This window comes from Microcebus murinus, chromosome 22 (genome assembly GCF_040939455.1).
Source record: "Microcebus murinus isolate Inina chromosome 22, M.murinus_Inina_mat1.0, whole genome shotgun sequence".
Classification (NCBI taxonomy): Eukaryota; Metazoa; Chordata; class Mammalia; order Primates; family Cheirogaleidae; genus Microcebus; species Microcebus murinus.
The window spans coordinates 5,972,648-5,999,450 of record NC_134125.1 but is presented as its reverse complement, the minus strand read 5'-3'; the positions used below and the strand labels follow the sequence as shown (position 1 = coordinate 5,999,450).

At 42.2% G+C, this 26,803-nt stretch overlaps 2 protein-coding genes across 9 annotated transcripts in view; both read right to left on the bottom strand.

Moving 5' to 3' along the window:
- Positions 1 to 907: 907 nt before the first annotated feature.
- On the bottom strand, positions 908 to 22,881 carry VPS33A (VPS33A core subunit of CORVET and HOPS complexes). 2 transcript variants are annotated; one of them, XM_020283057.2, is made up of 13 exons: positions 22,696 to 22,871; positions 20,522 to 20,587; positions 19,967 to 20,094; positions 18,925 to 19,111; positions 17,488 to 17,604; positions 16,750 to 16,924; positions 14,681 to 14,874; positions 12,553 to 12,679; positions 11,025 to 11,092; positions 9,864 to 10,001; positions 7,671 to 7,808; positions 3,487 to 3,655; positions 908 to 3,101 (listed from the first exon to the last, which is right to left on the bottom strand). In XM_020283057.2, exons 1-13 carry the CDS (start codon positions 22,795 to 22,797, stop codon positions 2,920 to 2,922), a joined length of 1,791 nt encoding a protein of 596 aa, XP_020138646.2. In that variant the 5' UTR covers positions 22,798 to 22,871; the 3' UTR covers positions 908 to 2,919. The 2 variants fall into 2 exon arrangements, with proteins under 2 accessions (XP_020138646.2, XP_075852637.1); XM_075996522.1 differs by lacking the exons at positions 908 to 3,101; positions 3,487 to 3,655; positions 7,671 to 7,808; ... (4 more) ...; positions 16,750 to 16,924; positions 17,488 to 17,604 and adding an exon at positions 14,884 to 16,554 and having other exon boundaries at positions 22,696 to 22,881.
- A 2,082-nt stretch (positions 22,882 to 24,963) lies between these two features.
- Positions 24,964 to 26,803, bottom strand: part of CLIP1 (CAP-Gly domain containing linker protein 1) — a 105,755-nt gene continuing 103,915 nt past the window's right edge. For all 7 annotated transcript variants that reach the window (XM_075996518.1, XM_075996519.1, XM_075996520.1 and 4 more), the window contains one exon: positions 24,964 to 26,649. In XM_075996518.1, coding sequence (XP_075852633.1) covers positions 26,424 to 26,649 — 226 coding nt within the window. In that variant the 3' untranslated portion in view covers positions 24,964 to 26,423. The remainder of the gene's footprint in view (positions 26,650 to 26,803) is intronic.

Below are 26,803 nucleotides of genomic sequence, written 5' to 3'. Positions count from 1 at the left end.
CATGGTGGCACATGCCTGTAGTCCCAGCTACTTGGGAGGCTGAGGCAGCAGGATTGCTTGAGCCCAGGAGTCTGAGGTTGCTGTGAGCTAGGCTGACACCATGGCACTCGCTCTAGCCTGGGCAACAAAGCAAGACTCTCTCTCAAAAAAAGAAAGAAAAAATAGGCCTGATTCTGTTCCCTTTTCTCTCTCTCATCCTTCAAATGGATGTCTCAAGGCAGTTACCTTCCAACCAGTTCAGACCTTCCAACCTCTTGTCACCACCCAATTTTGGGTATTTTACAGCAACAGAGTAACTGAAACTAAGAATCACTACATGGATTGAAATTGACATGAACCCATTTCAAAATAAAAGATTCTTAGAAATTGTACATTACTATCTTTTTCTTTGTTGTCTGACAAAAAGGCATGCTGTATTTTCCATAGTATGTCCACATTAAACCATACGACTGTGAATACATCAGACTCTACAGTGCGATTCAGTCTATTCACATGAGCTAGTCTATATGATGTCTGCATTTCTTTGCCTGCCATCTTCCTCACAGCCCCTCTTCCTGTCTGCTTTAGAAACCCAGTGCATTTTAGTATTTTTAAAAAAGTATTTCTTCTTGAATTCAACTCTCCTGAATACAAACACTTTCTCCTGGTGGCAGGCTAATCTTTAATGTACAACTGAGAACAAGACACAGACCAGCATGTCATGATTAATCAGAGTTCATTTCCAATGAGAGCAGAGCTAGAATGGAATAGAACTCACACTGAGATCTTCCCAGTTCTCTCCAAGAATTAAATGTGCTCTTTTTAATGGTCCTTCTCTTTCAACCATTACTCTCTTGTTCCACAAACTACAAAATACTTATTTTTCTGTTGGCTAAAATTCAAAACTGTACAGTAAGACACAAAACAGTGTCTATGTAGACTCCTTTATTAAGCAGACTGCTGGTGTAGCAGAACTGTCTACACAACTAGACAAAAGTCCAGACATGATGTAAATAATCCACCCTCTCCAAGAATCAATGTACCATTCACATACCCTTTCTCAGTAAGGGTTTGAGACAAAGACTGCTTCAAGTATTAAATGAACTTACACAAAGGCGTATAATATATAATTATCTACCACCCTGTATTTACATACAAATGAAGCAATTGATGTTTTAAAGTCTTCTGCTGAATGCATTTTTAGGAGCTGACCTGGCTATGCTCTGAGCAAGCAAGTATAGAGTCACAAGTGAATGTAGACACATGAGACTACAACTGAGTATCTGTTCACAGGACAAAAACCCCAGCCAAGGAGACTTGACCAGACTTGAATTGAATCCCATGAGCCAAAAACATTGGGGGACAAGGTGGATTTCATTCTCTGAAGCAGCTGAGGCTGACAACTGCTGGGGCTGGAAGGTATAAACTAATCTCCCTGGGATAACAAGTATTTGAAAAAGGATTTTCTAAAACAAGAATGGTTTTCTTTAAGACATTTTCAAATACTGACTGTCAAGGCCAAATTAAGTCCATGAGAAACAAATCTTTTAAATATTGCTCCTGCCACCCTTCCTGCTTATACTAAAGAAATTTTTTAAAAATATAGAATTTCTCTTTCACTCATAAGAATCCACTGATGAGAAAAGTGAGGAAAAACCATGTGTGGTTACCAAGTTACAACACAAACCACACCTGGTGGGACAGAGAGCAAAGCAGGGCACTAATTTTGCTGGAGACTTGGGCAGTGAAGCCATGACCTTGACTTGGTCTCCTTGGTTCCCCCAACTCCTCCAGACACTGGGATAGAGCAGGGGGGAAGCAAACACACATGGTTCTCCAACTTCTCCACCAACAACCCTGCTCTCTACCACGGCCCGCCTGACAGATCCCTGCAGGAGCAGCAGCTGTGGCTGCTGGACTCCAATATCATCGATGAGATACACCAGAGAAGGCTGAGATCACAGACCAGGGACTGAAACAGCTTCGTGTTTTCAAGCAAAACAGACACAAGAGGCTGAGTACAGAGTGTGGCCGCAGGCTGCCAGAAAAGCACATGGGGTAGCTGCCACGGAGACGGAGTCAGAAGATGCTGAGGAAACAAGAGTAACCACTGCTCAGAGTGGGACCAGCTGGAAGTTGGGCCCATCATGGGCAGGAAAGAAAGTGGAAACCTCAGCGGAGGCACCAGCCTGGAGTTGATAACGCGTACACTAAAGGTCTCAGGAAGCTGCTGCTCCTCAACGATTACGTCGTTCGATGTAAAAAGCCCTGCATGAGTATGGAACCTACACAGATGGAGCCGATCAGACAGAGCATAAACTTTGTTTCTGGACAGGAAGCCCCCCTAAACCTTTTGCTTTGTAAGGAGAAACAGAAAAACTTGCTTCAGTGATCAGTTAAGACATAGACTGGTGACCGTAAATATAATCTGCCATACTCTTCAGAAAAAGAAATTTCAACTCAGGGATAACATCATCTCTAGTTCCTGACATTTATCCACTGTCCTAGGCATGATGTGTCTTCAAGAAATACAGCACTGTGTATTAGATTTTGGACATTCTACTTTTATTTCCATTTTTTTCTTCCTCAGTCTCAGCTTTCTTATTTTAAGAACTGGCCTCCTTTGTGTGGCTGTATGGATTATCCACCCCAGCGTCCCTAATATACCTCCAGAAGCTTCTAACGAAGATCCTGGGCTTAGAAAACTCAAAACCAGTGTTTCTTTTACCCAGGTTGATTCTCTTCTATTCTTCCTTCTTCTAGAAATTAGGAACACAAAAGAGAAACAGAAAGGGGAAGACAGTAGTATAACTTAAGAAGCTGACTCCAAAGTGAATTCTGTATTCCTGTGTTTCTTCTATGGGTTTCACTTCATTTCAGCAACTTCTTGAAAAAGGCAGTTTATCCTGCAATACACTTGTTCTGTATCCTTTGAACACCCTAGAAAGGTTTCTCCATCAGAGCCTCTATCCAGCTGCTTCCGTTCATTAGTTTAGTGGTAGCAATTACATACTCTGTACCTCCATCTTCCAACTGCGAGAGAAATCGCAGGGCAGCAATTTCTGCAAAGGTTACACCCCCGAGGAAAAATATCAGAGTGACTCGGTTTTCTCCTGGTTGACCTAAAATTTAAATATTTCAGAATTACAAAAACTATTTATTCTTGGTATTTCTCTTCCTACCTCTTAAAACATTTTATCATTCATAGGAATAACAAAGTCAAACCTGTCTTAATATAGACAGTTCATTTGACACTCAGGCACACTGATTGTGATCTCAATGTTTTTTCTAATGCCTGAGACTCTCAACACAGAGGTTGAAAGCTGCTACTCCTGAGGGAACAGCATAGTCTTAGTGCTTACCCTATACATTAGCAGCCAACAAAGGAAGTATATCTGATTCTGACTCTCAAGTGCTTTACCAATGTATTTTGAAAAGCAACCGTACAACACATGAAAACCACACTCACGATACATAATTATCTGCAGATGCTGGACTGAGACTTACGTTTCTTTTGCAGTCCTGTGGGCAGGGGCTGCCGTTCTTCGAAGTGGGGCCCTGGGAGTATGCGGAGAACCTCCTCGATGCTACGCCAGCCAGGCCGGGACAGCAGCTGGGCCAGTCGCACACTGAGCGGTGCGTAACCACTATACACGTAAGATATGTCCGTGGGATTCTGTTAAATAATTAAACAAAAAAAGCGCCTGTGGATATAGAGACTTAGAGCCACCTGACTGTGGCCTTTTGAGTAATCCAGAGTTATTTGATTTGGATTTTAAGGCAGAAACACAACCCCCTCCCCCATGTCCTGCTCCATTCCACCGTAGCTGGGCTCTATTTTCAGTAGCCAGAGTACTCCATTTTTTTTTTTTTAAGAGACAGGGTCTTGTTGACACCCAGGCTGGACTGCAGTGGCCTGACCACAGATCACTACAACCTTGAACTCCTGGGCTCAAGCAGTTTTCCCCTCTCAGCCTCCCAAGTAGCTGGGACTATAGGCATGTACCACCACACCTGGCTAATTTTTTATTTTTATTTTTTGTAGAGATGAGGTCTGGCTATGTTGTCCAGGCTGCAGAGCTTCACTCTTGACTCAAATCTTGAAAAGCCACTCAAAGCAGCTCTAGGTACTGAAGATGAAAAACTGTCATTTGGTTTGGCAAGAAACTTCTCAGAGGGTAACCTGGCACTCTCTAGCTGAGCAACAATGTGTATAATCCTTGGACCCACCAATTCTATTTTTAGGCATTTATCCACCAGAGAAGACCAAAGTATAAACATAGTAACTATAACACTGCATAAAGACCAGACGCGGTGGCTCACACCTGTAATCCTAGCACTCTGGAAGGCCAAGGCTGGTGGATTGTTTGAGCTCAGGAGTCTGAGACTAGCCTGAGTAAGAGGGAGATGCTGTCTCTACTAAAAATAGAAATTAGCTGGACAACTAAAAATATACATCGCAAAAATTAGCCAGGCATGGTGGTGCAGGCCTGTAGACCCAGCTACTAGGGAGGCTGAGGCAGGAGGATCGCTTGAGCCCAGAGTTTGAAGTTGCTGTGAGCTAGGCTGACGCCACGGCACTCTAGCTTAGGCGACAGAGTGAGATTCTGTCTAAAAAAAAAAAACAAAAAACAGAAAATAAGACTGCATATAATGACAAAAGACTGGAAACAACCTGAATTTCTATCAATAGGAATCTGTTAAATTATACAATAAGATAGAGCCTCAAAACTACTATGCAGCAATTAAAAAGAATCAAAAAGAATGGGGTGGATCATGGAAGGCTCTTCAAGATCCCTTGTTAAATGGCGGGTGGGTTTGGGGAAGGAAGGTCAGAGCAGTGAAGGCAGCTAAACTAATAATATTACCTACATGGTACAACACAGATATTAAGGGTCTCTATTTTTCCAATGGGGAAAAATAATCCAATTTGTGAATGATAGGAGACTGTCTAATCATTAGCTTTTGTTGCAAAAGGCAGCCTAATACAGTCCTGGATGAAAAATCAAAAAAGACAAGGCCAGGTGTGATGGCTCATGCCTGTGATCTCAGCTACTTGGGAGGCTGAGGCTGGAGGATTGCTTGAGCCCAGGAGTTTGAGGTTAAAGTGAGCTATGATGATGCCACTGCACTCTAGCCTGGACAACACAATAAGACCCTGTCTCAAAAAAAAAGAAAAGAAATTTAGAAACATTAGAATAAACAACAAAGGTAAAGCAAAGTGCACCCACATCAGAACACTGGAGACTGAAGGTAGATATGCACCCTTGTGTAAAAATGTCTGTATATGCACAGAATCTTTCTAAAAGGATAGATAAGACTGCTTAGCATACAAACAAATGGAAAAACATATCATGTTCATGGATATGTAGAATCAACACTGTTAAAATGTCCATACTACCCAAAATGATTTACAAAATACAAATGCAATCCCCACTTAATTACCAAAGTCATACTTTACAGATCTAGAAAAAATAATTCTATGCTTTGTTTGGAACCAGAAAAGAGCCCAAATAGCCAAAGAAATCTTAGGCAAAAAGAACAAATCTTGAGGCATCACATTAACAGACTTCAAACTACACTACAAGGCTATAGTAACCAAAACAGCATGGCATTGGTACAAAAAGAGACATAGACCAATGGAACAGAGAACCCAGATATAAAACCATCTACCTATAACCAGCTGATCTTTGACAAAGCAGACAATAATGTATACTGGGGAAAAGAAGCCCTATTCAATAAATGGTGCTGGGAAAACTGGACAGCCACACGCAGAAGAATGAAACAGGACCCCTACCTCTCACCACTCACAAAAATTAATTCAAGATGAATAAAAGACTTAGATCCAAGCTACAAAACCATAAGAATTCTAGAGGAAAATGTAGGAAAAATTCTTCTAGATACTAGCCTAGGCAAAGAATTTATGACTAAGACCCCAATGGCATTCACAGCAACAAAAATTATTAATAAATGGGATTTGATTAAACTAACAAGCTTCTGCACAGCTAAGGAAAACAATCGCCAGAGCAAACAGACAACCTACAAAATGGCAGAAAATATTTGCAAGCTATACATCTGATAAAGGGCTAATAACCAAAATTTACAAAGAACTCAAGCAAATCCTACTAAAAAGTGGGCAAAAGACACAAATAGAAGCTTCTCAAAAGAAGACAAATGGCCAATAAACATGAAAAAATACTCAATGTCACTAATCATCAGGGAAATGCAAATTATAACCACAATGAGATATCACCCCAGTTAGAATGGCTTTTATTAAAAAGTCTAAAAACAAGACATGCTGGCATGGGGTGCAGAAAGGAATGCTTATACACTGTTGGTGGGACTGCAAATTAGTACAACCTCTATGGAAAACAGTACAGAGATTCCTCAGAGAACTAAATGTAGACCTACCATTCAATCCAGCAATCCCACTATTGAGTATTTACCTAAAGGAAAAAAAGAGTTTCATCCAAAAGACACCTGCACTCAAATGTTTATTGTGGCATAATTGCAAAGGTGTGGAATCAACCCAAGTGCCCATCAATTCATGAGTGGATTAATAAAATGTGGTATATGTACACTGTGGGGTACTACTCAGCCATGAAAAACATGAACTGATACCTTTTGCAACAATCTGGATTGACCTGGAGACCATTATCCTAAGTGAAGTATCTCAAGAATGGAAAAACAAACACCATATGTATCCTCTATTAAACTGGAACTAACTGTGAGCACATGTGTGCACAGAGGGAAGTAAAACTCAGTGGAAAGCAACCAGGGGGGAGGGGAAAGGGGGAGAGAGGAAACCACCAACCTAATGGGTACTATGAACACCATTTGGGTGACGGGCACACCTATAGCTGGGACTTAAACAATACAAAAATGATCCATGCAACTTAAAACATGCATACCCCTTAATATTTTGAAATTAAGAAAAAAAGGATTCATCTTCTACAGCTATCTTAAAAAAAAAGAAAAAAAAAAAAAAGAAAAAAGAAAAAAAGGATAGATAGGGCACTGGTTACAGTGGCTGCCTCTGCAGGGAAACTGGCGTTGGCACGGAGGGAGGTCACTTGGCACTGTGTGCCGTGCTTTTGTGGGGCTGAACTGTTCAGTGTGCTGACATCTGCACTGGCTCCTCCAGACACTCTCTTCCCGCTCTCCACGATGCCCTGTGCCCAAAGGCGGACGTGGAGGCCCCCTACCAACGCTCTGGGGCCTCTGTTTGCATCTGCCCAAGGGAAGGCACCAGAAGGAGCTGGAGAGCGGGCAGTGGCCTGAGGCTGAGGTTTTCACTGCCCGGCTTCCTCTTGGTGACATTGCTGGAGGTCGGCCGTGCCCTCAATCAGAGGCCCCCAGCCCTCACCTGGTCAGATGGGCTCCCCACACACCCACACAGCTCTTCTCTCCAGATCCTAGGACGGGCATCTGGAATAACCCCCTCTCCTTGCCCTTCAGGTCTGGGCTGGTGAGGCGCCCTGAGCCCTGCTCACATCTTCTTCATTAAACCCTCCGCAAACCGCCCAGTTGAGAGTCAGTCTGCTTCCTGCTGGGACTCTGACGGATATGACACATTATTTTTTCAAAAACATTAGGAAATTATTTTTAGGAAGTAAGGCAGATGTAGCATATGTTGTCACAATGAACTATTTACCCAGGGACTCAACCGAGTGAAAGTAGGCGTGTCTTACTTGTTCGTTAACATCATCCATCCAGAGGCGTAACGTTTTCCGAATCGTTGGGTAGTTGTTTCTGCCACCCGTCTGTGGTTTCAGCAGCCCGGCCTTCTCCAGGTTGTACAAGGTCAAGATGTGCTCGTAGCCGTACGTCTGCAAGAGAAGTCGTTCGGCCTTGATGTCAGATCAGATCAGGAAAAGGGTTTCTGCGATTTAAAAAAAAAGGGCACTTCCAACAAATCAATTTGATCTGTACTCCAGGGCATGTTACCAAAGTCCAGCAATGACTGTTGATGGACACAGAGGATAGGGGAGAGGATGACATTTGTCCTAAAGTTGCCTGTTCATTTCTATCAATCTAGCACTTCTTCGTCTCAAAGAGAGATTCAAAATGTTTACTTTTAAGTCAGCATTTATGGATCTCCCCTAAGTGGGCATCAAATAAGGGACAGTAAATTTATAGATGAGATATAATTAGCTCTAAAAAAGAATGAGGTGTAACTATACCTCAAAAAGAAAGACCTTTTGAATATATTCTTAAGGTCAAAACCCAATAATAGAATACTATATATAGTAGGATTTGTTTCTGATAAAAAAGCAACTAGTCAAGAATAGTAGCCAACACTTATGTCATACTTCTCCGGGCAGGCACTGTTCTAGCCCGAAGCACTTTGGAGACATTCACTCGGCCATCCTGACTGTCACCCCCAAGGTAGGTACTATTATCTCCACATGTCACAGAGATGTTTAAACAACGTGCCCAAGGTTACACAGAGCATAGCTGAAACCTGGATCCGGTCAGTCTCGCTCCCAAGTCTCTGTATGTAAATTCCTTCCTCTGTACATACACACAAGGAAGGGGGTCTGGAAGGAAGGAAACCAACCTGCTGACAGTGGTTACGTTTGGGGAGGGAAATGGGGACAAATGGGATAGAAGGGACATTCACATTTTGCCTCATATACTTCTGCATTATTTGAATATTTTTTTTTTTTTTAGAGACAGGGTCTCACTATATCGCCCAGGCTGGTCTTGAATTCCTGGACTCAAGCGATCCTCCCACCTCAGCCTCCCCAGTAGCTGGGACTACAGGTGTGTGCCACTGCACTCAGCATTATTTGAATTGCATGAGAATGCATACTTAAAACAAGACCAAAAAAATTAATGAGCACTTAATTTTAATAATAATGTATTTAGTAACAGCATTTATTCTTACATTTTCAAACAAAGGAGAGACATTTTCAGACAGAGTAGAGAATTTTTAAAGTAACAGTGAGTTTTTCCTCATTATAAAGTAATACAGGCTTAAATTAAGCAAGTCTGCTAAAGAAATGTTATCAGAAATTTGCAGAAAGTTCTATTCCTCCATCGCATAACTGCCTAGTAAAGAACATGGGTGCTAGGCCCAGGTTGCCTGGGTTTTAGCACTAGCTCAGCCACTTACCAGCTAGGTGACCTCGGGTGAGTTACCCAACTAGTCTGTGCCTCAGGTTCTTCATCCATAAAATGAGGACAATAAGAGTATCTAACTCACAGGGCTGTTGTGAAGATTAAGCAAATGAATATACATACACAAAGCTCTTCCAATATACCCTGGCACATAGTAAATGCTCAATAAATGCCAGCTATTATTATTATTATTACACAAATATGATAAACAACGAGAGATACCAAGAACAAATCCTCTAGGAGGATTAAAAAATTAAAAAGATAATGGTTAACAATACACCAAAATAGCAACTTTGTGAAGTGTTATTTTAAAAGATGCTTTCAATCGCTTCTCGGCCTTTTGGCTAAGATCGAGTGTAAAGATGCTTCCCCCACCCTTGGTGAATTAATAATTAAAACATATACTGGCCGGGCGCTGTGGCTCACGCCTGTAATCCTAGCTCTTAGGAGGCCGAGGCGGGCGGATTGCTCAAGGTCAGGAGTTCAAAACCAGCCTGAGCAAGAGCGAGACCCCGTCTCTACTATAAATAGAAAGAAATTAATTGGCCAACTGATATATATACAAAAAAAAAAATTAGCCGGGCATGGTGGCGCATGCCTGTAGTGCCAGCTACTCGGGAGGCTGAGGCAGAAGGATCACTTGAGCCCAGGAGTTTGAGGTTGCTGTGAGCTAGGCTGACGCCACGGCACTCACTCTAGCCTGGACAACAAAGCGAGACTCTGTCTCAAAAAAAAAAAAAAAAAAAAAAACATATACTGACCTGGAGAATTTCTCTTTTGTAATAATCCAAGACTTTTTGTTTGAGTCCACTGTTACACACGGACTGGAGGCACACCAGCCTTAACACCTTGATCAGTGGATGCTTTTGGGCAATACAATCCTCAATGTAATTGTTGACCTAGAAATAAGGTTGGATATGCAGACACTAAGTATCTGGTTTGGGGACTCAAAGAACTTGATGTTTACTATTATTTTTCAAAGTCAAATAAAGATGTGTGGGAGAACAGTTCGTTATTTTCACATTCCCGAACGCTTCTCTGTAATAGCATCCCCATCCCTGACCCCACACAAACACACCAGTAATCAGGCTGCATCCCTGGAGCCCAGGGCAGGTGAGGATACAACTAGCCAACCCGAATCCTGTCCTGACACGTCTGTCTCCATGGACAACTTTCTGACAAGCTGCCAAATGTCTGAGGCTTCTGGGGCCTGTGTAACCTAGTCTATTTCAATAATATCAGCACTTTAGCAAAAAATAACAAGAATATTTTTATAAGTTAGGAACTTTCTTAAAGTGAATAAAACTTACTAATAGAACTGGATATTTAAAGGAATTATACAAGAAATTCTCTCAAAAAAGCAAATATCTTAATTTATCTGTTACAATCCTTAAAGATCTTTGATGTCAGCTGATGGGTCTCATCTCACCAGAGATTACAGAAAGTGTCTTGCATAGAGTAATGTTAAATATCTATTACTTGATAAAATCTGTATTTTCACATTTTGCATTTACTGTCAAAAATATTTAGGCAAGGCATGTGAATCAAAGCAATTGCTTTTCTAAATTCTTGTTTTATCAATTTATTTTTGAGACAGAGTCTTGCTCGGTCACCCCAGCTAGAGTACAGTGGCATCATCATAGCTCACTGGAACCTTGACCTCCTGGCTCAAGCGATCCTCCTGCCTCAGCCTCCTGAATAGATGGGACTACAGGGATGCACCACCATGCCCGGCTAATTTTTCTGTTTTTTTTGTAGAGATGGGGTCTTGCTCAGGCTGGTCTCAAACTCCTGAGCTCAAGAAATCCTCCTACCTTGCCGCCCAGAATGCTAGGATTATAGGTGTAAGCCACTGCATCCCAACTATAATCTTATGTTTGATAAACTTTCAACTATTTGTTAAAAGAGTTTTTGCCACATACCTTATCAGTGTCTATTCCAGACATAAACTCCTGTTCCACTGTTAATTTGTCAAAGAAGTCTTCCGAAGCTAAAAGGTAATGGGCAAATTTGCAAGTTAGAAATTAAATGTCAATTTATTTAAATGGTGCTGTGTTTTTATATACACAGCATGATTAAGAAATAAGACATCTGAATCTCAGACTTTCCTTTTAAGATAAAAAAAAAAAAAAAACAAGAAATAAGACATGCAAAAAATTCTGGACAAAGTATCAACTAAAAACAGGAAAATTAAAACAGAAGAGAAAAAAAGAGAAACAAGACATGCAACAAAAAAAAAGCAAGCAACAGTTCGAATCACCACCTGAAGAGAATCTTCTACAAAACATGGAAAACCCTAGAACTCTGTACTCCTAAATTACATTCAGCCGACTACTGTACTCCTTTATATCCTTAGAATTTAAATACAGACCCCAGAACTTTGCAGAATGAGCCTCAATGTCAATGAAAGCTCCATTGCCCAAGAAAAGCCACCTTCATCATCAGATTCAACCTAGTTTCAGTTGATTTCCACTTCCATTCACAGGAAAAACCAAAGGACTGCTTTTCCAACGCTGTGTTTTATTTATGATTTGAAGTATACTTCATGAAACAGGGCCCCAAACAATCTCCTACTCAGCTTTTACAGCCCTGTAGTGTTTTGTTTGTTTTTAAAAAATTGTTTTCTTTTTTTAAAAAAGGGTAGGATGTTGTGGGGAGGGGTGCTCAGCTGCCTTATTTTTTTGTTGTTGAGTCGGAGTCTCACTTTCGCCCTGGATGGAGTGCCATGGTGTCACCGTAGCTCACTGCAACCTCCAACTCCTAGGCTCTAAGCAATGCTGCCTCAGCCTCCCGGGGAGCTGGGACCACAGGCATGCACCACAACGCCTGGCTGGGTTTTTTTTTTTTCCTTTCTTTCTTTATGGTAGAGACAGGGTCTCACTCTTGCTCAGCCTGGTCTCGAACTCCTGAGCTCAAGCAATCCTCCCGCCTCTGCCTCCCAGAGGGCTGGGATTACAGGCATGAGCCACCACGCCCGGCCAGCAGCCTGTGTTTTAATGAAGAAACTCATGTTTGGTTTAATAGACATCTAAGCCTTTTCAAAATTTTCAACATATGTTCTTGGTACCAATTCTACAGAAAGTTTTAAAGGGAAAAATAAACAGAAACGTCACATTGCTCCAGGTAAGTCATCTTCCACAAGAGGAAAACAACTGGACTACAAAAGTTAACTACCTCATGTTGTGACGGCAAACATGTGGGTCAATTTCTTCCTCCTAAATGCATTCCACATATTGTCATATGCTTAACAACGAAAAAACTGAGCTAAGCACAAATGGAACATTCCTAACAATGTTAACGTGCGTACACTTACTTAACGTTGAGAACGATACATGGTATTAAACTAGAGCTGCCTCTCCCAAGGAGGCATCACGGTGCTGACGACAGTGGTGCCGGACGCTGTGTCCCGCTCAGCCCCAGACGGACACGGTCATTCCAAAGGATACTCACTAGTGACGTCTTTGATTAACTCTGCGATTGAGGTGTGGTTCGCGAGGGAGCCCCGTGCGGCCTGCATGTGCGGCAGCTGGGAAACAAACTGCTTGATCTCCCCGACTGTTTTCGCGTTGTGCCTTTCCTGGAAGAGACGAGAGCAGCACGTCAGCAGGAAGATACTTTATTTTTAGGTGCTCTGCTCCTTGTATTGTGCAGAGGATATTTGATTTCTATTAATGTGAAAGAAAGGATGGAATACAAATAAATCGGGCCAAACCCAGCTCCCAGATGACACAGAAAACCAGAAAAGATGGTGCATCACTAGAGGCAGTGCTCACGGTGCCTGCCTCCGAATCAGCTCTTCTGTAGAGAGCAAAGGCCTAAGAGCTGCTGTTCCTACACACCAGCTCACACTGTGTCAGTATTGTGTGGACATGTGAGTATCAGTGGACAGTATTAGGGAGACCATACACATCTCTGAATAAAATACTAAGACAAAAAATTATGCTTACAAGGGGACATGCACACCAAAGAACTTCCTGTGTATAACAGAAGAAAATCCACTCTTTCTACTGAACCTCAGTCTTTTTTTTTTTTTTTTTTTTTTTTTTTGAGACAGAGTCTCACTTTGTTGCCCAGGCTAGAGTGAGTGCCCTGGCGTCAGCCTAGCTCACAGCAACCTCCAACTCCTGGGCTCAAGCGATCCTTCCGCCTCAGAATCCCGAGTAGCTGGGACTACAGGCATGTGCCACCATGCCCAGCTAATTTTGTCTATATATATTAGTTGGCCAATTAATTTCTTTCTATTTATAGTAGAGACGGGGTATCGCTCTTGCTCAGGCTGGTCTTGAACTCCTGACTTCGAGCAAGCCGCCCGCCTTGGCCTCCCAGAGTGCTAGGATTATGGGCATTGAACCCCAGTCTTGAGCATCCTCCATGAGCAAAGTGAACCCAGCTTAGTGTGAGAATATGTTTTGGCAAAGTTTAATAATTTAAACCAAAAATGACTTCAGAAATATGAACATTAATTTTTTTTTTAATTAACTTATTTTTTGACACAGAGTCTCACTTTGCTGCTCAGGCTAGAGTGAGTGCTGTGGCATCAGCCTAGCTCACAGCAACCTCAGACTCCTGGGCTCAAGCAATCCTCCTGCCTCAGCCTCCCACGTAGCTGGGATTATAGTCATGTGCCACCATGCCCGGCTAATTTTTTCTATATATATAAGTTGGCCAATTAATTTCTTTCTATTTATAGTAGAGACGGGGTCTCACTCTTGCTCAGGCTGGTCTCGAACGAACTCCTGACCTCGAGCGATCTGCCCGCCTCGGCCTCCCAAAGTGCTAGGATTACAGGCATGAGCCACTGCGCCCAGCCTGAATATTAATTAATGAATATAATTCCTAAGAAAGATAAAATCCGGAACTTCATGCTCAGTGAAAAATTAGTCCTCATATTGCTGGAATTTCATAATCAAAAAAGAAAAAAGAAAAAGTAGTCCTCAAAAACACTTCCAATTTATCTTTCCAAAGTCTAAATATTCAGAATTCATCATGTCACTGAATTCCCACATTTAAAAAGGCACTTAACCAAGAATAAAACAGCGAACGGGCAAGCGGCAGCAAGCAGGTGATAATGAAACCAGCGTTTGGAAGCGCTGGGATAGCTGGGGATTTCGATCTCATTATCACCCACCGCGCACGCAGGGGGCCCCTGCCACGGACACGGTGGTTCAACTTGGAGTTCTCGCCATGAACGGCAAGTTCTATTACAGAGGCTCTTTTATTCATTGCACAGCTGGCTTCTTAAGTGAGGTAGGAGACAATTTAAAAGAAGATCTTAAAGCAAATGTTTAGGAGGAAAGTGTATTAACTGCAAACACCTGTGCCTTGTTCTGCCCCTCCTCCCCCAAAAGGAGAACAACTTTATACAACACCTTTGTCATGGGGCTGGGGAAAAAGTTTAAAATGAAAAAAAGCCATGGGTCTTTCAATACTGCAATTGTAGTTACTGAGGATGAGGAAGGGTGCACTGAGGCTGAAGCCCTGCTTAATGGCTGTGTACATATGGGGCTCTTGCCATCCTCAGGGCTGGGCATCTAGCCAAAACCGGGAGATGCAGGGTGACAACCCAAACTGGCCTCACCTCGAATGCTGCCGAGATGACCTTTGCTTTCTTGCTAAGCACGGAGCCCACCGCGTTGAAGTTCTTATCCCGGATCTCAGCGTAGAGCTCCTCTGCAGAATTCAGCTGAAGCTTCTTTGCTTCTGTGGGGAGATCCTTACCACCATCACCCTGTTTCTTCGGTGCAAACTTCTCTGGAGGTAATTTCGCGTAGCCTGAACAACGATGGAACGGAACGAGCACCTGTGTGCAGTTACTGAAGAACAAACCAAGTGCCCAGGCGCAAAACAGAATGTCCAACTCAGGAGAGGATGTAAGACTACAAATAACACATAGGGCTGAGGTTGTGATTGTTCGTGATCAAAGTACAGGGAAGTGACTCTTTAATATTGACATCCTGGTTCTGACTGTCTTTGGGGCACACGCAGCAATGTCTGATTTCTAAACTATTCAGGGATTAGGTCACTTTTCTACTCAAAGAATTCACAAAGATCTCCCTATTATCTTTTAGTGTTTTTCTTTTTCTTTTTTTTTTTTTTGAGACAGAGTCTCACTCTGTTGCCTAGACTAGAGTGCCATGGCATCAGCCTCGCTCACAGCAACCTCAAACTCCTGGGCTCAAGCAATCCTTCTGCCTCAGCCTCCTGAGTAGCTGGGACTACAGGCATGCACCACCACGCCTGGGTAATTTTTTCTCTATATATTTTTAGTTGGCCAATTAATTTATTTCTATTTTTAGTAGAGACAGGGTCTCACTCTTGCTCAGGCTGGTTTCGAACTCCTGACCTTGAATGATCCGCCCGCCTCGGCCTCCAAGAGTGCTAGGATTATAGGTGTGAGCCACCACACCTGGCCGTGTTTTTCAAACTGTAGGTCATGTCCCATTAGTGGATCATGAAATCATGAAAGCAAAAAGAGTGCTAGGATTACAGGTGTGAGCCACCACACCTGGCCGTGTTTTTCAAACTGTAGGTCATGTCCCATTAGTGGATCATGAAATCATGAAAGCAAAAAGATACAGCAACAGTAACAAAAACTGCATAGAATAGAAAATACCAGAGCATATCTATATCACATGAAGGAAGGGAAGGTGGTGTTTTGGTTTTTCTTTTTTCTTTAATAAAATTTTTGTCTCAGTTTCACATGCACACACATACATGTGTACATATAATGGGTCATGATATAAAATATTTCTTACTGTGGTTTGCAGTCCAAATATGTTTGAAAGCCACTCTAGAACAACGATCAGAAACTATGGCCTGAGGGCCAAATTCTTTCCACTTCCTATTTTTGTAAATAAAGTTTTATCAGCACATAGCCACATCCATTCTTTCTGTATTGTCTGTGACTTCTTTTCACATTCCAACGGCAGAGGTAGGAAGATTCCTCTGTATAATCTGCACCGTGTAACCAGCAGAAGCCTAAAATATTTACCATCTGGGTCTTTACAGAAAAGATGTCCACCCTGATCTAGAATAAGCTTCCCAATTCCTTAGCATGGTATCCAGTTCCTCTGCAAAGTAGCCTTAATCTAGTTCTTCCACGTCTGCTCCTGCCCAGCCAGTTTAGTCCCAGTTTCCCTGGAACACCACATGCCCCCGTGAACTGCTGGTGGCACATAAACTGACACAACTCTTCAGTAAAGCTGTTTGGCCGCATGTACCAAGCGCTTTATAATGTTAACACTTTTTAACTTGAGAAATCCTGCATCAGAGAATCTAGAGAAAGAAAATAATCTGAACTGTGAAAAATTCTTATGTATACAAATGCTTTTATAATCATTAAATCTCTGGGAGGCTGGGGTGGGAGGATCACCTGAGCCCAGGAGTTCAAGGCTGCAGTGAGTTATGATGATGCCACTGCACTGTACCTGGGACAATAGAAAGAGACCTTGACTCAAAAAAAAAAAAAAAAAAGAATTTAGATCTTTAACTTCAAATAATGCTTAAGTATGCAAAATAAAATTGGTAGCTTTTAACTGGCTGAAGTCAAGAAAAGTTAAAAAAAATTTTTTAAAAAAGTGGTAGCTTCCACATAAAGGATACTTTTATTATATTACCTATTAGTGAAAACAAACATACTTTACTTACTGTTCTGAATGCCATAAATTTCATCAATGAGTCCTTCGTACGTGAGCTGAGTGGCAAGAGGCGTTAACAAATCCACGTTTCGATCGAGCAACAAGAGATTATCGAAAACCGGAAATATTGAATTCTGGCTTCCCGTGAACTCTCTCTTCATCCTGATCATCATGTTGGCCACTTGCTGGAAACAAAACATTGCATCAGGTGGGACCCTCCTGGGAACTAGAAGATTTTAAAATTCAGCTAAAAACAGAAAGACAATCAAAAAAGTCAAAAAGGAGGAAAACTGGAAGAGTGAGATTGATAAGAAATAAGCAGCTCTAGAAAACCACTTGCTGTTGGCCACCCATCGCAACGCTTAGACTTAAGCCGACAGGCCATTTTAAATGGCAACATCACCAACAAAAATGTACAAAAGTGTGAAAAAATGTGACACTACATAGGACTGTGAAAAGGACACTTGTTTGCAGTTTGAGAGCTGAAACAAGAAGGCAGAGCATGGCCTTGTTCAACCTCAGCTGGGAGAACGTGCCATGGGTAACTGACGCTTTTCATCCCTCGGTGCCTGCCCGCGAAAGCACCGTGACGTATGAATGCACTGCAATGAGCAGGCAAATTCACATGCACGGGTTTCATAAGTAATGAGGGCCGACTGTATTTGCTCATGAAGAGTTTCCCATTCTCCCCACTCTTGGGGTGTGACGGGGCCCCCTGCTTCACCACCAGAAAGCAGCTGGTTCTCACCCGAGCACATTCTCCTTTCCCAAAGATCTGCGGGATCGTTCCGTACAGAGCTTGCAGGGTCATCAGCCCCTTGGCTGCGTGGTACAGGCTCGTCTGGTCGCCCTCCAGGTAGCACTCCTGTGGGGGGAAAGGCGGTCACTGTCGGGCCACGGTCACCTCTAGGGGACCTGCCAGGTGCCCGCCTCTGTTCCTGGGCCTGGGATTCAGCAAGAGATAATAAAATCACTTCCATTTCTTTCATACTCTACTGGGGAAGCTGGGGGACTCGAGTCTGTCGCCCAAAGCTGCTGTCTGGCAGGCCAGACCATGAGGCTGGCAGCCCTGCAGCTGGGTACAGCTGTGGGAGCAGCTCTCCTGGGCAGAGCTGGGGCTTCTGGAAGCAAACTGGTCACCTGGCACGCAAAGTGCTAGGACTACAGATTCATGCCACTCCGCCTGGCTAATTTTAAAAAAATTTTTTCTTCTGACAACATGTGACATAGAAAGAGGCATTATGGCTGGGTGTGGATGGCTCACGCCTGTAATCCTAGCATTCTGGGGGGACGAAGCGGGCGGATTGCTCAAGGTCAGGAGTTCCAAACCAGCCTGAGAAAGAACTAAATATAGAAAGAAATTAATTGGCCAACTTAAAAAATATATAGAAAAAATTAGCCAGGCATGTTGGTGCATGTCTGCAGTCCCAGCTACTCGGGAGGCTAAGGCAGAAGGATTGCTTAAGCCCAGGAGTTTGCAGTTGCTGTGAGCAAGGCTGATGCCACGGCACTCTAGCCGGGGTGACAGAGTGAGACTTTGTCTCAAAAAAAAAAAAAAAAAAAAAGAAAGAGGAATTACTATGTTGCCTAGGCTGGTCTTTGGAACTCCTGGGCTCAAGCAATCCTCCAGCCTCAGCCTCCCAAAGGGATGAGATTAACTACTTTTCATGGGAAATGTCTATATGATAAAAAAAAAAATTACAAAGTTAAAAGACAAGCCACCGACTGAGAGAAGACACTTTGAATCTTTAATTTTCTTTTCTTTAAGACCAGGAGTCTCAGCGTCTCACATTCTCCCTCTGTTGTCCAGGCTGGAATGCAGTGGCATTCGTAGTTGAATCATAGCACACTGCAGCCTCAAACTCCTGGACTCAAGCAATCCTTCCACCTCAGCCTCCTAGGTAGCTGAGGCTACAGGCATGAGCCACCACATGACTGTTGCAGCTTTTATAACCCATAATGATTAGTATCTTGAATATATAGAGAATTCCTCAAAAAGAAAAAATGGGCAAAGAAAATGAACAGGCAATTTGCCAAACAGAAAATATTAAACATTAATAAACACATGAAATGGCCTCAGCTTCACAGTGATCTTGTAATGCAAATTATAGCAATATCATGACACTTCCACACTCATAAATTTGGCAAAAATTAAAGTCTGATGTTCAGGAAATGCCAAACTTACTTTGAACGCACCCTCTGATTCCATGGATAAGAGATCTCCATCGAATGGAATGAGATCTAAGCTGTACTCCTCCCTATGAATAAAGGATCCCAAAACACCCAGATCCTTTAACCGCTGTTCGCACAGCAAGCTACGTCGTGGCACAAACAAAATGTGGAAATCTCTCACTGGGCCACGTCTGTCTTCACTGCAAAGGAAGGAACATGTGTTAGCTTATGAGCTCCTAAGAGTCAAAGACCATTTTGCTTATTTTGTCCCCACTGCCTGGCACTAAATAAATGCGAGCTAGATAAACATACAAATACTGACTCTCAGACTCAAATCGTTACAGTCGATGACTCTCTTTTTTCTTCCTCAAGACAAGAAAGCAGCACTGAGTCATAGCCAGTACTTTGTGGTGTAGCTTCTAGCATTCTCTTAAACCACTTATGGGGCATTAAAGCTCTCAGATTTATTGAAATAGGATAGCTGTGTCTTACTGAAGACAAATGGTTCTTTAACCAAAGCGATGCAGCCACAGCGTCTTATAATAAACTGAAGGATCACTCTTGACTCCCACCTCTCTCTCCTTGACAGGGGACTTCCAAAAATAGCCCCTATGCTTTTAAGATGCTAGTGGCTGCATCAATCAATTGTGCCAGAGCGCAGGCTTCCTCTATAGATTGGATGCTACATTAAATTGTTATCAGCTCTTACTTTTTTGCTTGTGAAATTCAAACATACTACATTCAGTATACTGAAAAATAACCATGAGAGGTTTCTTTATTTTTTAACCAGGGTTCTTTTTACTGATACAGGTTCAAACTTTCAGCTATCCTGAAAGAATGGAGTTATATATATGATGATCCTCCTCTTAAACTGTTTAGAGCAACATCACAAATTTCTCATTCCTCATTTTACATTCTCCCATGCCTGTCCCAGTTTTCCAAAACTCCACCTTTCAATGCACTGGCAAGAGTGGGGATTTGCAATGAGAAGGAGCTCAGTACATTAAAACCATTATCAGATCAACCTTTTAGCGTAAACATAAGCTCTGAGATACCTGAGCACATTTTCAGCAATTATATCCATCAATTCTAGCCTGGGTCTGACAAAGAAAATAATATTCTTGACATCAGCTGCTGGCAAACGATTTCCCTTAAGTGTGAACATTTTTTCCACTTCATGTTCCTAGGAAAACACGTACATGAAAAGTTAATGAAAAGGCTGAAACTTACCTATCATTTCCAGACTCAGAAATCACAAACACCCCCAATCGAGTACACATTAATACTTTATTATCAAAATTTAGATCCCCCAAAGCCAAATGTATAAAGGACAAAGTTTTAAGATAAAGCCACCGTTATTGCATCAGCATTCAAATGACTCTCACAGGATGAACTATCAAAGATGTCAGGTGATGGTCACATCACATAATGCTAGGATCAGCATAGAATCACCCACCAAACCACCATTATATACAAAATGTCAATCACGCCCTAGTATCTGTGTTTAAGAGACCAAATAGCTTTGGAAGCCAATTACTCAGGAGGAAATGTAAAATTCTATTATCACTGCTAAAGTAAATCCCCTAACACCCCCCAAATAGTTCATTTACCTTCAGTAGGGAATACTGTGCAATCAGGCCAAATGGTCCTGTCAGGTACTCGTCCCAAACTATAGCCTACAAGAGGGGAGAAATATTCTCTTATTACAGTTATTTTCAGGACTTTCAAGAGTATCAATAGAAAATAGCAGTCATACACAGTACGAATATTTGCCTCAAACTAATGAGTTTACAAAAATTTTAATTGGCTCTGACCACGTTTATATCTTGCATCTAAAAATAACGTCGGGGCAAGTGATGCTGTTGGTCACAGGAAAGGTAAGAGTTAATTACTGTCCTCGACAGAAAGAGGAACTATAGTTTGTTGTGTATCTCTGTCATGGTATTAATTATTGGAGTAAACCATATGGAAATTGCTAATTATACAAAGTTAAAACTTATGCTATAGGTATTATAAATCTTACTTGACACACATGAAAATTTTCAAAAGCTTATATGGGAGCTTGGACCTTACATATAATATAGCCTAAGAGAGTCAGGACTCCAACTCAGTACTTTTGGACATCACAAGTCATTACTCTGGGCCACTATGAGTATCTCTCTCTCTCTCTCTTTTTTTTTTTTTTTTTTTTGAGAAAGAGTCTCGCTGTTGCTCAGGCTAGAGTGCCGTGGCATCAGCCTGGCTCACAGCAACTTCAAACTCCTGGACTCAAGTGATCCTTCTGCCTCAGCCTCCCGAGTAGCTGGGACTACAGGCATGTGCCACCATGCCCGGCTACATTTTTCCATATATTTTTAGTTGTCCAGCTAATTTCTTTCTATTTTTAGTAAAGGTGGGGTCTTGCTCTTGCTCAGGCTAGTCTCAAACTCCTATCTCAAACAATCCTCCTGCCTCGGCCTCCCATAGTGCTAGGATTACAGGCATGAGCCATGACGCCCAGCTCCCTATGAGTATTTCTACTACTAAACTCCAGCATCGTTTTTTTTAATTGACATTTTAATTTAAATAATTGTAGGTTAACATTCAGTTGTGAGAAATAACAGTGATCCTGTGTACACTTTGTCTAGTTTGCTCCTGTGGTAACAATTTTCAAAACAATAGTACACTAAATATTACAACCAGGATGTTGACATTGATAACAATCCACGAACTGACTCAGATTGCAGCATCATTTGCTCTGAGTTTAAAATGGGCCCCTATGATTTAGCCTGTTTTCTTCTCTCATTGGCTGCCAGCACTACCTCTCAGGGTTCTATTCTCTCCGAGACCGGTTCCTGAGGCTTTCCAGTTCTACTTTTCTCCCCAGTTGTACCGCCATAAATCCCAAGGGAAGGAGGGGGAGGTGACACCATTTAAAGGAAATCCTATAAAGTCCCTGATCTCCCTTGGGGGAGCTGAGTTCTATAACAGGAGAAATAATCCTATTTTAGGAAGCCAGGTTAAAACCCGAATAACTACAACTCTAATTAATCAGTATGAGCAGCAAGTTGTAAGGTGTTGGTGCTTCAGACTTTTGAAGGTACGTATGATCGCTGTAATGATCGGACGCACTGGACCATCCACATTCTTTTTTTTTTGGAGACAGAGTCTCGCTTTGTTGCCCAGGCTAGAGTGAGTGCCGTGGCGTCAGCCTAGCTCACAGCAACCTCAAACTCCTGGGCTCGAGTGATCCTTCTGCCTCAGCCTCCCGAGTAGCTGGGACTACAGGCATGCGCCACCGTGCCCAGCTGATTTTTTCTATGTATATTAGTTGGCCAATTAGTTTCTTTCTATTTATAGTAGAGATGGGGTCTCGCTCTTGCTCAGGCTGGTTTCGAACTCCTGACCTCGAGCAATCCGCCCGCCTCGGCCTCCCAGAGTGCTAGGATTACAGGCGTGAGCCACCGCGCTCGGTCATGGACCATCCACATTCTTAGACCGCCCACCCGTCCTCTGCCTCCGAGGGCACCTGACGTGAACCGGCTCACCAGGGGCTGGGCTGTCACAGTGGTTTATTCTGCCGTCACAAACAGTCGTGGTGCCACGCTGGCTCCGGGCAGAACGCCCAGGCCGTCCCCGCCACCTCGCTGCCGCCTGCACAGGGGCGCGGGTAGAAGGGCCGTGAGCCTCGCCTCCAGGGAAGCCCCGAGGAACTGCCACACGCGAACTCAGGTGGTCAGGGGCCGGGTTACGCCAGGCCGGACCAGGGGAGGCGAGGGTGGTGTGGCTGCCTCCCACCCCTCACCTTGCTTCCCGCGCACTTGTCCAGGAACTCGCGCAGCTCGCGACGCACCGCCTCGCGCAGCACGTTCAGGTTCACTCGCCCGTAGGACAGGTGCGCCGCCATCTTGCCCCACCGCCCCCTTTCCCCACAACTCAAACCGCGTCCGCGCTTTCCTAGGCGAGGCTCACGGACGCATCACGTGACCGCGCGTCCACGTGACTGGGGCCGGTGACGCACGCCAAACCCGGAAACCGGTGTCGGTGGGGTTCCCCTACTCTCTGGTATGGCCTTAATGTCTGCTTTTCTTCCGCCTCGCGGGTTCTTTATATTCTTCCCCAAGACCCACGTCCAATTTCAGACCCTGCGTCAGCCCAGGAGTCGGAGTTTAAAGAGGGAGACTGGATCTTACTCGTCCCCGTTTAAAAATCGCGACTTCTGTAAAATGGTACCTTGAGGTTAAACTTTAATGGAAATCTTTTTAAATTAGAGCAATCGGAAAGTCCTTCGCTTTGCACTAATGAGGGCTCTTTTGGTCTTTAAGCTAATATTTACGAATATGGTCAGAGGCCGAGGGAACGTTGAGTGGCTTTTTCGTTTTTAAGCCCTTCTTAATAAATAGACTTTTACAGCGACGTGGCTTTTCACACAAGCAGTATCACATCTGGAACCTAGGTCTCACAACTTGCTTCATTAGTAAAATTAGCCTGTTACCTTGCGAGTTGTAGTGAGAAGCAACGAGGATGTAAATTGGTGTAGTCCACAAGAAAGGTGGTGCGTGGAAGCTAATTGCTCAATTATTATGAGGATATGAACGTTTCTATACTTTGGGATGGAAATGGGCCATTTGGGATCTGGTGAAAGAGACTTGAAAGTGGTCTTCCAGTGCATGGCTCCCTTGAATATCTTTTATACAACTAAATGTTATGAAGACTGCCTAAGCAATTACCATGGAGTCTGGGTAAGCAAAGAGTGGAATGTGGGAATGATGCAGAATAACAATCGAAAACTTCTATTCTCGCCTTGATTCCATCAAGGACATTTAGATTTTGACAGAACTTGTTAGAACACATGCAAAGTCTTCCATGCTGTAGTTCTCAACCTGGTTTTCCGTGCTTTCCAGCCTATATTGTGAACTTTTCTCACATAGGCAGTTTTTCCCAACTGAGAATGTAGCACTCATTTTAACACCTGTGAGAATAAATGTGTGCTCAGCAGGCCGTGTCATGAAACGTTAATTGAGGGCACAACTTACTATAAAAGGTAAAATGCCCAACGCTAGTGAAATCTCAAACATGCATGAGTGTAACAGAGCAAGACTAGGGTGACAAACCGTCCCCAAACAGGATCAGGATGCTGTAAGATGATCAAATAACAGAGGCTTTTATGGGCCAGGAGAGACATTGCTATAGTGCTGTAGTTGCCCTATAAGTACTGGGACTTGTTTAGTGTTAGAGTCCTTTAATCACATAAGGCCAATACCAAAGTTAAGATTTACTGTCTTAGGGTATTATTTAAGTAAAACGTTCTTATTTAGGTAGTAACTCTGCTTTGGAAGCATCTACCTGCGGATAAGTCTGTTTATAAAATAGATATTCAGGGGCCTAGCACTCAATTGGTTGAGTAACTTTTTTTTTTTTTTTTTTGAGACAGTCTCACTCTGTTGCCCTGGCTAGAGTGCTGTGGCCTCAGCCTATCTCACCGCAACCTCAAACTCCTGGGCTCAAGCGATCCTCCTGCCTTAGCCTCCCGAGTAGCTGGACTACAGGCATGTGCCACCATGTCTGGCTAATTTTTTTTTCTACACATTTTTTAGTTGGCCAATTAATTTCTATTTTTAGTAGAGATGGGGTCTCGATCTTGCTCAGGCTGGTTTTGAGCTCCTGACCTTGAGTGATCCTCCTGCCTCGGTCTCCCACAGTGCTAGGATTACAGGTGTGAGCCACCGTGCCCGACCGCTTCAGTAACCATTTTTGTAAATACCACAGTAACTTTCAGAGTTTCTTTCTAAAATTTCATGGATTAATAGTTGGTACGAATTGAACCACTTATATTTTTGTCAGGTAATGTGGTATATTTTGTCAGGTAATGTGATATATTAATAGATAACTGTGTTTATTTTATGCTAAATAGTTCACAAAACACTTTGAGATAAGGACATACCAATTTCTTAAAAGCTATTTAGCAACAATACTGCAGTGGACATTGCTATTTGGATCTATAAAGCTTGCTCATTTGAAGAAAAAAACATTATGACAGATAAACCTGAGAATAATATCACTTTACTACCACTGGCAAAAAAGAATAATCATTTATTAAAGTAGATACAGAACACTTGTTTGCTCAAATTTTAATACTGTTTTACATGTTTTCTGTTTGTGAAACAACTCCTATTATAATGTTTATAACCAAAAATTTCAATTCATAACAGATTAACTTAATATTCACTTGTCAAACACAGTTGATAAAACTTGAGGGGGAAATACATCAAAGGCATATATACAATTATAGAAGTTCTTACTATACACGTAGCATGGAAGATACATTTTATTACATTTTACATATTCTAAAAGACATTCAAATGAAGATAAATAGATTCAAACTGGTTGACAAACTATTCTGGTGGCTGAGGTCCTTCATTTTATTTTTTGTGATAAGAAAATCCAAAATTATTAATGTTGAATTTCTCATCGTACATTCATCTAAAAACACAGTAAAAAAACTTGTAAAGGAAGACTGTAAATTGTTTAATCTAGGTGTTTTACAGTGGATTATTATCTAATTAACTGACTGCTGGGGAGATCTGCTAGAGAAGGAAAAAAATTTGAGAAAATTCTTCCAGTTATTGAAATCTGGTAAAGAAACAAAATGAAAACAAAAAGAAAAAAATAATTGCAAGCCACATGATGGTATTTCTGGCCTTAGTCTGTTATGTTCAGAGGATCACTTTAAGTGTTTTCTTTTTCATAAAGGTAAACATCTGAAAAGAAAGACACATTGTATATGTTTTTCCCAAAATATAATTTTTAAAAAAATATATACATATAATATATAGAAGCTGAAATTATGCAAAACCAATAAACAAAACACCACAGTACAGTAAGTGGGTGCAGCATATAGATTATAAAATGTCCCCACAGCAGTTTGGGGGCTTTCCCCTCCCTTTACCTGTTTCATGATTTATAATCACACCTAAGTATTATCAAGCCTGAAATAAAGGCACTACTGATAACAGGTAGTGCAAAGAGCTCATATTTCTTTGAATAAGAATAAAATACTATAATGAGTAGATGAAAATGCAAGATGGCACATTTTTTTTTCAACTCATTCCAGTGTCAAAGCTTAACCCAAAAATCTAAATATACAAATGCAGCCTGGAAATATTTTAGTGCAAATATGAAAAGTAACGGCATAATTTAAAGTTACTTAAATAAGGTATCGTAAGGGTAAGGATTTTCCTATGAGGTCTAGGGACAAAACAAAGTAATGGCATCTGGTGCAATGTTTTCAAACTGAGACATCAAGAAAACAAAATAAGAGGTGAAAACTCACCTACTAAAGTATTTATTTGTTTTTCTAACTTAAAAGAGAAGACTAAAGGGTGATTTGTTGAAGATCAAAATATTTTCTTAGATTTGTTGATGGGGGTCAAAAATAACATGAGTTCTCCTGAAGTCTGCACGCACAATGCTGGTGTTAAATTGCTTAAACGCTAGCGCATCTGAGAAAGCCCAGTTCGAGACGAGGCTTCATCAGAAGGTCTCGTCGTCATTGCAGTTGGTTGCCCAGTGGCCAAACATCTCACAGATTTCACAGTATGGGCGTTCCTCACTCCGACTGCCGTGGTGTACGGAATGGGGAGGGTCCTCAGACATCTGTGCCTGGGTAGGACAGTCCTCTGTGTCGTGGAGGTCAAAGCAGTCACAAATGTCACAGAAGAGGCGAGGTTTCTTCTTGGACTGTCTCTCTTGGTCATCACTATAAATGATAAGGTGTGAAATCAGAAACTTTATCAGAAGAAAATGAAGAGACAGAAACGCTTGTAAAGAATTTTAAAAAATAAACAGAAAGTATGGTCAAGTCCGTGAGCTTCCAATGTTAGTAGTACATTCCACATTTAGAATTTTCGTGT